The 15,784-nt window shown below is 43.3% G+C and overlaps 1 protein-coding gene across 2 annotated transcripts in view; it reads left to right on the forward strand.

The window, feature by feature from the left end:
• Positions 1 to 15,784, forward strand: part of DPP4 (dipeptidyl peptidase 4) — an 84,410-nt gene that overhangs the window by 37,732 nt on the left and 30,894 nt on the right. For both annotated transcript variants that reach the window (XM_058300753.2, XM_058300754.2), the window contains exons 9-11: positions 357 to 517; positions 6,692 to 6,804; positions 14,241 to 14,376. In XM_058300753.2, the coding sequence (XP_058156736.1) occupies positions 357 to 517; positions 6,692 to 6,804; positions 14,241 to 14,376 (410 nt within the window). The remainder of the gene's footprint in view (positions 1 to 356; positions 518 to 6,691; positions 6,805 to 14,240; positions 14,377 to 15,784) is intronic.

Below are 15,784 nucleotides of genomic sequence, written 5' to 3' on the forward strand. Positions count from 1 at the left end.
AATTAGAAAGAAGAATCAGCCTCCTGTGTGAAATTTACTTTTAGAATGTTTTGAGGCATACATTTAAAGGAGTCTAAGATAAAGAGGAAAAAAATGTAGAGCTTATATTAAATATTGTGCATTAAAATATTCTAAAATGGTCCAACGGGTTACTTATTTTTACAATCTAAATATAATCTTGAAGATTTTATTTTTATTCATTTGTATTACTCTGATTTTGGAAGCACAGCAAATGCGAAGTGGTTCATTAGTTGAACTCTACTGTAATTACTAAAGCTAATGAGAATAATATTTTGAATGCCAAAGCCAATTTATCAGCTACTTCTTGTAACAGAACAATTTATGTCTTTTTCCAGAGGAAATCTTCAGTGCCTACTCTGCTCTGTGGTGGTCTCCAAACGGCACCTTTTTAGCATATGCCCAATTTAATGACACAGAAGTTCCGCATATTGAATACTCCTTCTACTCTGATGAGTCACTGCAGTACCCAAAGACCGTGCGGATTCCATATCCAAAGGTCTGTGCTCTTATCCTTACAGCATTTCAGTGATTTGATGGGAAGAGAATGGTTTCATTTAATCCCTTCCTGCTAATGAAAATATTGTCAGTCTCTCTTCAACAGCTTGCTGTGATTACTCTTGCTGAAGTCAACAGCATCTGGCAATTTTAAAGTATTTTTATTATCCCAGGAAAGAGTGTGATTTAAGGTTTTGTAATGTCTCCAAAAACTTTGAGAAATGACAAGCAGAAAAAAATGGGAAGAATGTTTTTGAAAGAGGTAGGGGGATGAGAATGTTTGAATAGAAGAAAAGAAAGGCTGTAATTGAATCAGAAGCTTATTTCATTCATAGGAATTGGAATGTGCACTAGATGAAGTTGAAAAACTTAATTGTGTATCAGATTGTGTTGCTAAGTACCAGGATGCATGACTAGTTTTAGTGGTTCTATTATCGATTTACTACTAATGTAAGTATTGCACATCCTTAATTTAGAATAATAGGTCATGTCTTAATTTTCAAGGCAGCTCTCCTCCTCTAGAGTACATTTTTATTAAAATCAAAACGTTTTGTTCAGCAGATTAAGCCAGGGAATGGGGGGATCTAAGAGGCAACCAGGATTCTTCACTACCACAGTTTAACAGTTATTAACTGTTAAAATAAAAACTTGAGCAAAATTTGGTTAGATCTCAAAAAGTTTTATTCAATCAATTCATGAGTTGGGGCAATTCCAGTCACCATGAGGTAAAGAGGAATTCCACTGAACAAAGAGTGATGGGCTTTTATAGACAGAAATAAGGAGCACATTGGCAGGAAATGTCATTGGCTAATGCAGACTCCATTCCTAACATGGCTGGTGTGGGTGGTTGCTTAGCAACGAGGAAGTTAGCTGGCGCAAGAGTAGGGAATTGGTGACAGCTGATTGGCTGATTTAAATTCTGTTTTCCGGGTGAGCTGGACATTTACAGAGAATAGAAACTTAGTATTTTTACTGACATGGGACTTTGCCGTGGGTGCCTCCGGTTAGGCCTACTAGGTTTTATTTATTAGTTTCCTGGTTTTAATCTGGCCTTTTGCTATGTGGAGGGCTGAGATAAAAATTTAAGTCATTAGTGCTATTCTCAGTTACCACCTGCTGGCTCTGATGGCTCTTGCAGGTGAATAAGTCTAGGTTACAAATGTCGAGTGGTTGGTGTTTTGTTCTCTTCATGCTTCTGTCATTCTAGGCACACAGATACCGTTTGGTGAGGTGGCTGGGTGCAACCAGTTAAAACTTTCAAGAGGATATGGTACACCAGGGAGACTATTATAATTAGTATCAATAGTAAAATGTCTAATATTCAGAGTATGCTTTTGAGCTAAGGACCCCAACAACCAAACTAACTGAAATTTAAGAGATCAATAAATGGCCTCAAGGAAGAACCTCCTTGTTTGAGCCATGTGGCTTCTTTGACTATTTCATGTAACAGCTTTTGGACTTCCCCAGAAGTCTTTACCCAAGCACAACAGGTGATATTGATGACAGCATAAACCCCTCCTTACTCAGCCAGCAAGTAGTCAAGTGCAATTCTATTATTTAAAATAACTTTAGCAAGATTTTTGTTGTGCAGAAATAGCCTTTGCAGTGTAGTTAGCAATTTTCACGACTATTATAGATAAATTTTTTATCTATTTTTATTGGTGTTAATTCCTAACTCAAGCAATAAGAGTCAAATAAAAGGTTTTTTCACCATCAGTGACACCCCCAGGTAATTTGCATTTGGCTCCAATGTGAAGTTTCAGATTTGTTAGGAATTTCTAAGGGAACAAGACTGCGTCCAGGGATGCATTTCCAATGACTTATGCAGGGAGTGGCCCAACCAGTAAAGGTTTCATTTTCTCCATAAAGAAAAATAAACCCTGGAAGGGTGCAGCCCACTGCTGGAGATGGCAAGGTCATCACAGGGACACCTCTGGAGATATGAGTGAACCATTTGAAATTTTTGTTATATTTGGGAATTGTCGCATCTTGCCAGGTTACCCAGGGATGTGGGAAGCAGAGTGTACAGCTAATGGCTGTTCAGTTATCTTTTTATTAGGATATAAATGAAGAATCTCCTGATGTTGGCACAAATGTGAAGCAAGGTAAATCTGTTCCTGTGGTAGCAATCCTGACTCAACAGAAAGGGAAGAAGATCGAGGACAAGTGATATTTTTAAAGGTGGCCTTTGGGACGTGAGAGTGATTAGTTGTGGGAAAAACAATTGAGGCTCTGACATCAAGTACAGATGGTGGTTTATAATGGCAGATCTGACAATCAGTAGCTTCGCCCCTTTTGCAATGACTTGGGAAAAAGAAGCAATAGTAATGTCTTTCAAGGCCATGGCAAGAAGGAAGAAAGAGACAAGCAAGAAGAGTTTAAACCATTTTTGGTGATAGAATTTTCTAAGTAAAATGGAAAAGTTGTCAAAAGTAAAGAATAATTGTAAAGAATAATTGTAAAGACTACTATGATAAGGAATATGACAGGAACGTAAGAGTTCATGGGGTCCTGTTATATGATCTTGGGTGGAAGCTGTTTACCTTACGAAGCCACATACATTTTGTCCTAGTATACTTTAGTTGAAGATCTCCAGTTTGGTCACAGTTCCAAGTGTTGGAATGTGGAGCCCTTTTAAGATGTGAGATATGAACCCAAGGTTGAATCCTTTCTAGTTTGTCTGTAGTATTAGAAGTTAAGAGTAACTGGCATGGTCCTGTCCAGCATGGTTTAAATATTGTTTTGCATGGATGTCACTTCCAGTATACTCAACCACCAGAAGTTAGGGTGTGAAGTGTCTGAAGGAAATTTGGATCTGGAAATGTGTCCCTCACCTGTTGGAGATATCCTTTTGCATAAGTCATTAGAGATTTACGGTGTTGAGTTATCTCTTGCTGGGGAAGCTGGGGATGAGGGTTAGGCTAGAAGCCAATTGACATGGGTTTCCAGTGATAACTTCATAGGGAGAAAGTTTGTTTCCCAAGAGCTGTGCTTCCAATGGCCATAAGGGCCAGTGGAAGGACCTTAGACCGAGTAACCTGGTTTCCTCAGTTAATTTAGACAGTTTAAGTTTCAATAAGCCATTTGTTCTCTCCACCTTTCAGAGGATTGTAAAATCTTAGTTTGAGTTGTAATGACCTGCCCAGTAAAGTGAATGCCTCCATCACTGGAAATAATTGAAGGCATTTCCTAGGCAGGGAATATATTTTCTAAAAGTAACGTTATAGCCTTATGACAAGGAAAGGCCTCTGTCCATTGAAATGTTTGAACCTAACTCATGTTGAGCCTAATATCATGAATCACCGTAACTTGGTCCCTGAAAATACTCAGGTTGTTTATCACTGTGGCAGACTTCTTAACATAAATGCAGCATTGTTCATGGGTAGGTGGGGTACCTAGAGCCTGTCTGTTTTGCAAGGACACTGATGGTAAGCGGTTGAAAGAGCATTTAAGGTGGTGTTGAAGCTGTTTTATAACCTTAGGTGTATTTATAACTGCTCACTCCAGGTCATGTGTTCCTAGAGAAGGGATGATGGTTTGCATGAAAAAGGGAACGCTGTATTATGGTAGGTCAAAGGGGTGGGAGTATGAACCCTCTTTCGTCAGTTTTTTTTTTTTTTTTAAAGATTTATTTTTATTTATTTAATTCCCCTCCCCTCCCCCGGTTGTTTTCTGTGTCTTTTTGCTGCGTCTTGTTCCTTTGTCCGCTTCTGTTGTCGTCAGCGGCACAGGAAGTGTGGGCGGCGCCATTCCTGGGCAGGCTGCACTTTCTTTTCGCGCTGGGCGGCTCTCCTTACGGGGTGCACTCCTTGCGCATGGGGCTCCCCTACGCGGGGGACACCCCTGTGTGGCAGGGCACTCCTTGCGCGCATCAGCACTGCGCATGGCCAGCTCCACACGGGTCAGGGAGGCCCAGGGTTTGAACCGCGGACCTCCCATATGGTAGACGGACGCCCTAACCACTGGGCCAAAGTCCGTTTCCCTCTTTCGTCAGTTTGAGGCCTGGTATACAAAAGATGCCAAGTTAGTTTTCTGACTGACATTTAGGGCAGATAATATACACAAGCTCATAGGATCCAGTGTAATTTACATAATACAGGTAATACAGCCATGAAGTTCTCTGCAGATTATGAAGGGCATGCAAAATAGCTCAAACAATGATTAAGAGCAGAATCTGATAACTCACAGCAGCACGCTATAGTTTTCCAATGAAGTAAAAACTTTCTTTAGAGCCACCCCTCTTTTGATCAAAGATAACCTCAAAAAGATTATTCTTAATTATAAAATAAGTCTGCGATCATTAGAGTTGGCCTGATTGTCTACACAGGTGCAGCAAGAACGGCAATTTGCCCTGTAGGCTCTTTTAAGTTTGCTTTGCGGGTAGTTTTTATAAGGAGCTTCCTGTTGGACTTGTAAAAGCCTCTGGAGTTAGGAAGCCAAGCCAAGAATTCACCACCAGATTTCACCTGCATTCCAGAAAGTAGCTTTCTTTACTGACCTGCATGACTGCAAACCCTAGAGCTAGGCAGCAGACTGGTTTTTCCAAGGGGATTTGGTAAGTACTGGTTTCATAAAGATAATCTTAGTTTCTTAAAAGCATCTGCTCACAGCTGATTAAATGAGCATCATTCTCAAACATGATATTTCAATCAAAGCTTCAGTTTTTGGTTATATAACCAGTATCTCCAATTATGTCCTGTTAACAAGGAGGGCAGATTCTGATTGAACTTATGTAAACAGTTATTTTTCCATAAAAATAAAAATATTCAATATAAGAGTTTCCAAATTCTGGAGGGTCTAGGAAGGGAGAAAAAGATGAATGTTTTATGAATTATAGATAGCTTAAGGGAAAAGAGTAAGGGATTTCTTGTATCTAGAAAATAGAATGTTAAAATATCAGCAATAATCCAACTAAAGTATGCGCATTTTTTTAATATTTATTTTTTATTTATTTCTCTACCCATCCCTGTCCGCCCCCACCCCCCCAGTTGTCTGCTCTCTATGTCCATTTGCTGTGTGTTCTTCTGTGTCTGTTTGTGTCAGCAGTACCTGGAATCTGTGTCTTATCTTGTTGCGTCATCTTGCTGTGTCAGCTCTCCATGTGTGTGGCGCCACCCCTGGGCAGGCTGCACTTTTTTCCACACTGGGCCGCTCTCCTTACGGGGTGCACTCCTTGTGTGGGGGGCTCCTCTACGCGGGGGACACCCCTGCGTGGCACGGCACTCCTTGCGTGCATCAGTGCTGTGCATGGGTCAGCTCATCACACAGGTCAGGAGGCCCTGGGTTTGAACCTTGGACCTCCTATGTGGTAGGTGGACGCCCTGTCCATTGGGCCAAATCTGCTTCCCAAGTATGCACATTCTTGAAAAGTCCATCTAGTCCTAGGAGATTAGTCCTCATTCCCCTCAATCTTGTGTTCTCAATCTCATGACTCATCACCTTTGCTAGAATTGTGGAATCTTGATTTTAGTCCAATAGCATGGTCTCAAGCTTTTAAGCAATTTCATCAGATGCCTATGCCCCAGAGTACCTGGCATTTTTCTTTCTATGAGTCTTTGAGTGAAATGTTATTTTTTGGTGAGCAAAATGGACAAAAATAAATAAATCAATGCAATGTTCTCACTAAAAATATTATTTCTAACTAATCTTGTTAATCGAAGTTTAAAGAATCAAAGATTTTATAGATTTCTGTCATAATATTGATTGTAAGGCTCCAAGCTGGCTGTCGTGACTTTAGGGTGGAAATTATGGCTTCATAATTAGTATCAGTGGCCTTCAGTTTAAATAACTAATTTTCCTGGTGGATTATGTCTTTGGCCAAACCCAAGATGCTCTTCATAGTGATCAGCCACCAAAGACCTCTTGTCTTGTAGAGTCAAATGATAGAATTGATTTCAAGAAGCTCAACCTCTCATGCACTAAGTACATAAATTATGAATATTCATTTAACGAGGAAGGCTTTGGGCCTTTAAGTAATATATATTTCCCCACCTATATGTGAAAAGGCATTTCATGACTCTCATTTATGTTCATTTTATTTATGTTAAGTTGTTTGAATGTGTTTGATTATTATAATGTAGTGGCCATAATGCAAGCTTTATTGTATAGCTCTAAATTTGTACAATGATGCTATAATTATTTAATGAATACCAATTTCATGATCATTTTTTCCCAGGCAGGAGCTGCAAATCCAACTGTACGTTTCTTTATTGTAAATACAGACTCCCTCAGCCCAAACACCAGTGAAACTTCCACAGAAATCATTGCTCCTGCGTCTTTGTTAACAGGGTAAGGCTCTTGACCTGAATGCTTGTGTTGCTAACAGTTTCACGGCTCCTAGGGAGAACGTTTTAAAATGAATTTCACAGCAGAATCAGCCCTAGCACCCCCATATTGGAGGTGCTCAGTGAGCAGAGAGGGAAAAGGCATGACCTCGAGTTCACGGAGGCAGACAATGACGAGGTACATCAAAATGTGAATTGCTGTAAAGAAAACTAACCAGCACAGAGACGGTGGGAGGAGGCCAGGGAAGCTTCTAGGATAAGTCTAGTGTGGCAGTGATGGGAAGAAAGGGAGGCGTTTCCCACAGGCCTGGCTGGGGGCCCCGGAAGAGCAAGTGCAAGCACCTGTGGAGGGCCCGCTTGTGCCTTGGAGGCGGCGAGGAGGCTGGGGGGGGGGGGGGCCCTGGAGCAGACTGCGTGAGGGGAGAGGGGAAGGAGGCCAGGCCGGATCACACAGGCCGTGGTGAGGCCCAGGGCAAGGCGCGGAAGCCGATGGAACACAAGGCGCCCAGACAACCAGCCAACCGGGCGCCCCAGGACGTCACTTACTTAAATAATTCCTGGTGGTTTAAAATTCTGCCATCAGGCACCCTCAGGCCCTAGTTTATTTCCCGTGAAGATAACCGTCATGTTGGGTGTGAATTAGGACTACCAAGTAGCTCTCGGTTCATTTCTCTCACCTGTGTTTATTTTGGTTTGGTTTTAAATAATAAACAGCATATATTGCACACTCACGGTGGGCCAGACCTAGGGCAGTAGCACAGGCTTTACCTTATCACTCCTTAAAATAACTCCCTCTTTCCTACAATTCTTAGTACGTGCCTGTTTTACAGACAAGAAAATGAGGCCTAGCAGTTAGGGAAATGACCAAGAAGGAGTCTACATTCAAACCTGTCCTTCTGACTTGAAAGCAAGGTCAAGGCAGGACTCCGCTCCGCTCGGTGCAGTTAGAGACCCTCAGGTTAGCCTCAGCAGGAGACGCAGCCACGCTCTTGCCCTGGCGTCGCGTTAACCGCAGCAAGCATGCTACATATCGGCTTTGCTCTGCGCTTGGCAATTTCTTGGTTTGGTCAGAAATATCTATGTTAACCTATTCATTCTAGGGGAAAATCAGTTGTCAGTAAACTAAATAAAAGTTTTTTCCAAGAGTGTAAAAATGTACCCAGAGGTTCTAAAATCTGCTCTTTCATCCCCTTCAGCCCCCTCTTTAGTCAACATAGATTAAACATCTCCATTCACAAACCTCAAAACTGCTGTTCTGGCACTTAGGGTCAGGTGGAGGAATAAAATATTCAGATAAACGATTCCAAGATTGAATTTTACTGAGTTATAAAAAGAGGAGGGTGGTGGGTTTCCCATGATGCCAGGGATCAAGGAAAGCCTCCTGGAGACTGTGCGCAGGGCAGGGTGCTGGAAAGAACCCGGAGGGTGTGGAAGGAAGGAGGTGCCCAGGAGTGCCTGGCGTGGCCTCTCCCTCTATAACCAATAGCCATCTGCTCTGAAAAATATCACATCTGGAAGGGGCTTCAGACCTCACCAGTGGCGTACAAGCTTTTTAAGGACAAGGAAACCTTTGCTCAAGTGAGATACAATTCCAAAAGGCAATGCCAGAAAAAGTTAAGAGACCTGCTCAGGTTGAGCAGGCCCTGTCCTTGCCCCTACCCCTCCCCAAGGCAGTCTCAGAAGCTGAGACGGAACTGGAAGAGTTTCCGGAGCACAGGCAGAGCACCATCATGAGAGTCCACCCCCTCTACACACAAGAGAAGTGCGGCTCAGAGAAGTAAATATATTTCCTCAAGGTCACACAGCAAGTTAGTGTAGGAGCTGGGAATAGGACAGAGGCCTGTGGACTGCCAGACCAAAATACCTGAATAATGACATTAAAATTTATCGAGCCCTTACTGTGAGCTGGGACTGTGTTAAACGTCCTGCTTGTTCTGTCTCATTTATTCCCCACAAGTATCCTATGGGATCGTTTTCATAGCCACTTTACAGATGAAGAAACAAAGTCTTTCCAACTTTAAGAATCACTTTCCAAGGCACTGTTATGAATACTGAGCTCAGGAACCTTAAACAATTCCAAGGACTTTATTTTTCACCTGATATGAATTAATCATTAAGTTTGGGTTCTTTGCAGTTCTCTCCCCGGCGCTCATGGTGAGGGCCGCCTCGCTCACTGGATATTTTGCGTGGAATGTAGTTTACTAAGAATCTTGTTTGGATATGCTACAGGAATGTGTTTCCTAAAGTATTTAAGTTCTGGCCCTGGTCTCTGTTGACATCTGGGAGGTTGCAGCTTTATAAAGGCAGGTTCTAGGTCCTGTATGGGAACGCATTCTGCCACATTGAGATGTACCATCTTCTAGCCGTGTATAAAGCTCAGCAGCATCAGGGTAATCCGGGCATGTTGTGCCTTTTGGTGAAATGCCCAGCACCTTCTATTACGTGACCTGGTAATTCCCTAGTTCCTGGAATGTGAGGCCTTACCAGGATCATCACATTTCTGCCCTCTCCTTCCTATGCGCCCATCAGGATTATCCTATTAGGCTATGTCTTTGAGCTTTAAGCAAGTCCAGTCCTATGGGAGGATAAGGCTGATTTGTGGTTTTGTTAGGAATGGGCAGAAATGGGTGGGAATGTTGCTTCTCTGATAACTGAGAAGGGCATCCAGTCCACTCTTCCCACAAACCAAGCTGTTCTTTTGTATTGACTACTCATACTGGGAATCCGAGAGTTTAAAATATTTGAAAGAAAGCACCATATCATGTAAGTCGTAAATCTCCTGTCATATATAGTGGATTGTAGAGTCATCCACTTTACATTGCCATGTGAAGTACGACAAGGTCTGCAGGGTAGGAGCCACTCTTGCACTAGTATCCTCCGTGTCCGCTAGGCGCCTGGGCTATAGGGAGTACCCAATCGACATTTGGAGAATAGCTGAATAGCTATATGGATGAATGGCTGGATGCAGGGGTGGGTGGCTGAGCTGCGTCGTAGTGGTGGCTTTGTGTATCTGGAATAGGAGTTGTGGCCGTCAGTACCAAAAATGGCTTTCAATTTGACCTTGCACAGAGACCTCTCTTTTCTACCTCCTCCCAGCCATCCGCTCATTCTGCGCCTGAAGCTAGAGGATTGGGGAGATCATGTTCTCCTAAGGTGACCCCACCCAACAACTGCTGAATGGCTGCAGGGACCCCTCACACCTGACCTGTCCTACCCTGTGTCTCTGCTCTTAGAGGACACGAGAGATAGCGACTTCCTCTGCCTCCTCTGAGCAGATGATTTCCCAGGGTCTGGAACGTGGGGACATCAGGCTTGGGAGTGTCACACATAAAGTAGCTGGATTGAAATAGCTGGGATGTGAGTGACTCCTGCTATTTAATGAGAAAAGAGCCTAAATTAGGGGCTTGTATGCTCTGGTTCGTCATTAAGAGCTCCATCTCACCCGCCACTCCCCTCCTCAGCAATCTGACTGTCAGGGGGCCAAGGAAGGTTGGCATCCCAATCCGAGCAGAGGGTGGCATGGAGCCCACGGCCAGCCCTGGCAGTACACCTGCTTCCTCGGGTGATTCATTGAATTAATCACTCCAAGGTCTGCAGTTGCTCTTAGTAGCTTTTTTCTCTCCAATATTCTTTCCAGTTAGTAAATGCATACCTCATTTGAAGTATCCCACTCTACCAAAATAAACATTTATACAAATCAGGGAAATTAATATCACCCAACAGACATTTATTAAAAGCCTGCTGTTTGCAAGGCACCGTGCTAGGCCAGGCGGTCACTTTACAAAGAGTTTCCCCATAGTCTTGAGTTTTCAAAAGCAAATCTCTCTTGGAGCATTCAAGTATGATCTGCTCTAGAAAATTCAGCTGACACACAACTCTCCAGGAATAAATAGATTTCACTGAGTGAGGAACTTTATGCTTAAAAGGAGCAAGAGGATGTTTTTAACAAAAGAATGAAGGTAGGATCTACGAAGATAGTGGCTAAGAACGTGAAATCGGAAGCCAACTGCTGGGTTTGAATCCTGGCTCTACCACTACCTTGGCAAGTTACGTAGTTAGCTCTCTGCACTTGCATTTCCATTTCTGTAAAACATGGTTTATAAGAATATCTACCTCATAGGGTGGTTTTGAGCTTTATGGAAACCACCTAGTACAGTTCCTGGCTCATAGCAGTCTCCATGGTGTGACCCCATTATTATGATGCACAGAAATTATTCCATTGGCTTAATATTAAAATAAGCATATCTCTCTTGGACTCATCCACTTCCAGGAGTTAGAAGAGTGTGTTGGATACCTATGTCTAACCTGAGATAAGCAGTAAAAGGCTCCTGGGAGGGCCGGACTGCCTACCGGTGCTTTTCCTTTCTTCCCCCAACTCCACCTAAGGAAAAGTCCACTCTTGGGTTTGCCACTCTGTTTTTGTGGAATGGTGCTGTCAAGTAGGGCAAAGCATACCTGATAATCCTGTTTGTTGACTTTTTCTGGTCTTAAGTGAGGACTTAAACCACTCAGTAAAAAGTAAATTGAGCTGTTGATTTCCTTTTACCTTTCTCATGACTCATTGATATCTGGAGCTGACATTCTAGGTGCAAGAAAGGCTTATCCACCCTCGTTCTGTCTCTTCTTGATTCCAAACCCTAAAAGGAAGCTGCAATTGAAGAAAGGGATGTTTTAAGAAATCCAAAGTTACTCACCGTCCCTCTGGCACATTGCCTTTGTGGCGTACCCAGAGGGTGCAGAGTACACTTTGGGCTATGGAGAGTGACAAAGATAGAGAGGATACAGGTTCATTGACCTTTGATCTAGAAATGGGCAGGGAAATGCCTGATGCATGTGAGCTGCCTGGCACACTCCCCAGATTCCATTACGCAATGTTTTCAAATGAGAAAAGGTTATTTTTTTTATATATGTATAATGTTGCTTTCTGAACCTGAAGTACAATTTATGGTTTTTAGTAGACAGCTACTTAATACTGGATGATACGCTAATCATGATAAGGAGTTTTCTCACTCCTCCTTACAGAACATTCTGAGAAAAAAAGGAAGGATATTTCTGGAAAACCGTTTCCTAATCTAGGTCCATGGGAACCCTCAGAAATTGCATGCATGTGTGGGGGGAGGTGTTTTGTTTTTCCCTAGAGAAAGATACATGATTTTCTTCAGATTCTCAAAGGAATGAATAGTTAAGGAGTTACCCAGTATAAGTAGCTTTGTCTACTAAGTCATGAATTATACTTAAAAAAAAAATAACCCTAATGTAGAATAGGAGTCCACACACTAGGGCCCACGGGCCAAATCTAGCCTGCTGCCTATTTTTGCATGGTTTGTAAGTCAAAATGGTTCTAATACAGAAGTAGTTGGAAAATAATCAAAGGGAAACTGATATTTCCTGATATGTGGAAATTATATGAAATTCAAATTTTAGTGTTTTATTGGAACATAGCTACAGTCATCCTTTTGCCATTGTCTATGGCTGCTTTAGTGCTATGAAGGCTGAGTTGAACAGTTGTGACAGAGAACACGTGGCCTGCACAGCCTAGATTTACTATCTGGCCCTTTACTGAAAATGTACGCCAACCCATGGTCTAGAAAATTAATTTCAAACAGCCTCATTCTCATCTTGTTTTTCACTTGTCCATTCCTTTTGCACGTATTTATTACCTGTCCTGGGTAAGACTCACTTGCCTTTCTAGTTTCTTGTTAAACAACTCAGCGTGGGTGTAGAGACAAAACACCCTTGCTCCTGGGCCCGTGAAGAGGCAATCCCAGGTCAGACCCTGCAGCCTGGCAGTCTGTGACAAACACAAAGGACCAGTGGCAGCGGCATAGAAGGAGGTGCTTCCAAGAGAGCATCACGGACAAGGGAATGTTTAAGCTAAGACCTAAGGAAGTTGGAGAGTGGCAGTCATTTCAGACTGAAGGACACAGTTGAACAAAGCTGGGGGTGGGCGGGGCGGCGGCTGGGAAACCTCACAGGGCGTTCGCAGAAGAGCAGCTGCCGGGCCCAGACGGTGTGTACATCCTCAATGCAGGGAAAGGGGCCGCAACGCCGAGGGACAACCTGGAGGCCCAGATGTCAACCTGGGGGCTAACACGTTAAGTGTCCCAATTGTTATAGGGGGATAGTGAGGAGATTACCGTGTTTTGTCTAGAGCCTGATCCATCCCAAGTGCTCAATAAATATTTGTTGTATGGTTTTTAGGGTCTGTGAAGGGAGTGGCCTGTGAATTCTGAGGAAGGACAGAGCTAGTTAGGCCGCAGAAGTCAGGAAAGGATTTTTCCTTTCCTTCGGGTGCTGCATTGCATTGAAACTATCTGAGTGCCTATTTTGTGGCAGGTATTCTGCTCTGCCCAGGGCATAGCCCTGTGAACAAGATGATGTGGGCCCTGTCCTCGGGGACTGTGGGGTCCCATGAGGGGAGCAAAGGACAAGAAGAAGGATGAGCTCAGTGCACTGGAGAAACAGCAAGGGGGGCATTTTAGAACAGGTGGGGGTGGGCACATAGCCAAAGAGCCAGCAGTGGGGGGACAAGATTTTTTGCAAATCCTTCAGACAGAAGGGAGCAAGCCTTCGAATAGACCCTGGAATAATCATCCAAAATCACTCCGAGAAGGGAAAAAAATGAACCTTAAAACAGAGACTCTATCTAATGCAAATAATGTTAGGGAGGCAAGCAGAAACGTAAATTATGAATTCCATGCATTTCACTTTAAATCAGAAAGTGGTTCCAAACATTTTTAAAGGTTGGGGAGGATATACTGCTAGAGATATCTCTGTTGGTATAAATTTATGTTAGAAAATCACAGGGTTCCTTTAATGTGAAGAACATGGTTCATATATTGACTCTTCAGAAAAAATTTTTTTAGAATATAATTCTTTGTTTTTCTAAGTGTGTAGAGGTTGGAGTAAAATTTTCCCCCATTTGAAAGTAAAGTTGAAAAGGTCAGCGATAGTTTCACCCCAATAGGAAGAGTTTGCTAGACAAGTACACCAAATTACCAGGAAAAAAACTCTAATCTCAGCCTGGTTTTGGCCTCACTGCAAAGTTTCCATAAGAGAGCAAAAGGAGATGGGAAAACATCACCCTGGACTCCTAGCACCACCAGAGGCCAAGCTGAGGACTCCATAAATCTGGAGTGCTTGGTTTGAACTTGTAGCCTAAGCTACTGTAAGATGTTAGCTGCTGTTTTGTCAGATATATTTTAATGTCTACTTAAAAACTAAATTGCACTTTAAGCTTTAAGAAAAGGTGAATATTATGGTATTGAATGATTTCAACAACCATGTGAAAATGTGCTTTCCATTAAGCTTGATTTGTTGTCACTGTTGTAGAGTAAAATTTCTATTTATACCAAGGTGGGGAAATAGTTATTCATTCTCTCTCTCTCTCTCCCTCCTTCCCTCCCTCTCTCCCTCCCCTCCTTCCTTCCTTCCTTCCAGAGACCACTACTTGTGTGGCGTGACGTGGGTAAACCCAGAAAGGATTTCTTTGCAGTGGCTCAAAAGGATTCAGAACTACTCGGTCATGGATATTTGTGACTACAGTGAGTCGGACGGAAGATGGGCCTGCCCAGTGGTAAGAGTGAAGAGGGATGGGTGTTCTGCTTCCAGAGCGGGGTGGGATTAGAGGGCTCTGTGAAGTTAGGAAGAGTGAATGTTGGGGATCAGGACAGGAGATTGGAATCTGTGTCTGACCCGAGGCAGTGGGGAAGTCACACTCACTTTCAGATAACCTGACATCTGGAAGTGCTTGCATTTCACTCACTCACTACTCATACCATTTGAGTTAGGGATGCTATCACTTGGGAAGGGGTGGGGGAAATGATTAGAAGCCCAGAAGATAGAATCTGATATCTAAACTCAGAAAGTCCACGAGGGCCAGGGGCTGCAAGGTCAGCGAGGAGCATTTCAATAGAAAAAGTACAGGGAGTGAAGAGTTACTGGCTGAGTGTATGTGGAAAAAAAAACAAGGACAAATCTCAAGAGCCCTTAAATCCACTATCATACCTACCACGCTGTGACTGCTCTTAAGCAATAACAACTTTAGGAATTAAATTGAGAACTACCAGTCTGAGAAGATGGCAACGAGGCATTCATCCAACCCAGCGTTGCTGGGGGATTTCCAGTCAGGAGACCGAGGTCCAGCCAGGCTGGTGCATCAGGATGAAAGCCCCTTGGGAAGCCTGTGGGTGTGTCACGGCCTCCTGGCAGCCTCAGGAGGGGAAGGCACTCAAGCTGCCGTTCCTGGTAGCAGGCCCTGTGCCTACACACACCCTGCCTGCTCCTGCCCTGGTTGGGCCCCCGCCAGATTCTCACCTCTGAAAGTCTCCCACCATGTATCTTGAATCTCTCCATATTATTTATACAAACCTTGAATGCCTGTTAGGTTTCAAGCTCTGTGCAAGGCTCTGGGTATAAAAAAATGATGAATAAGACAGCATGCCTGTCCTCAAAATGTTTATGTTCTAGTAGGGAATACCATTATGAAAATAATTAATACTAGTCAACAATTATTGAGCATTTATAGTGTGCCAGGCACTGTGGAAACTGAGTCTTAGTAAGGTTAAATAGCTTGCCCAGGCCACTTATCTAACATGTGACACAACTAGAATTCAAATGCAAAGCCCAAGCTCTTTGCTTCCTGCTAATTAAATCGCCTAGTATCAAGATATTGTGCCACTAACGGGTATAACTAAGCTGCGGAGGAAGTGTAGGGCAAAAGAATATTATGAACTCCATAGAAGTCAGGCAGAGTGGGGTGACGTGGGAAAGACATGAAGCGCTCTGGGATAAGCTGCATTGTTGCACTATGCAGAGCAGGTAAGGACAAAAGGACCACATAAGTCGAAGGTTGCGCAGAGGCATGGGCTGTGAAATAGTGTGGGCATGCAGGTTCCACGGTGCAAAAGACTGGGACTTGGCGGAGAGGCCCAGGGGTGAGACTGAGGGTAGAGATACAGGGTGAAGCTTGGGAGCCATCCCAA

The sequence above is a fragment of the Dasypus novemcinctus genome, chromosome 7 (genome assembly GCF_030445035.2).
Source record: "Dasypus novemcinctus isolate mDasNov1 chromosome 7, mDasNov1.1.hap2, whole genome shotgun sequence".
Taxonomy (NCBI): Eukaryota; Metazoa; Chordata; class Mammalia; order Cingulata; family Dasypodidae; genus Dasypus; species Dasypus novemcinctus.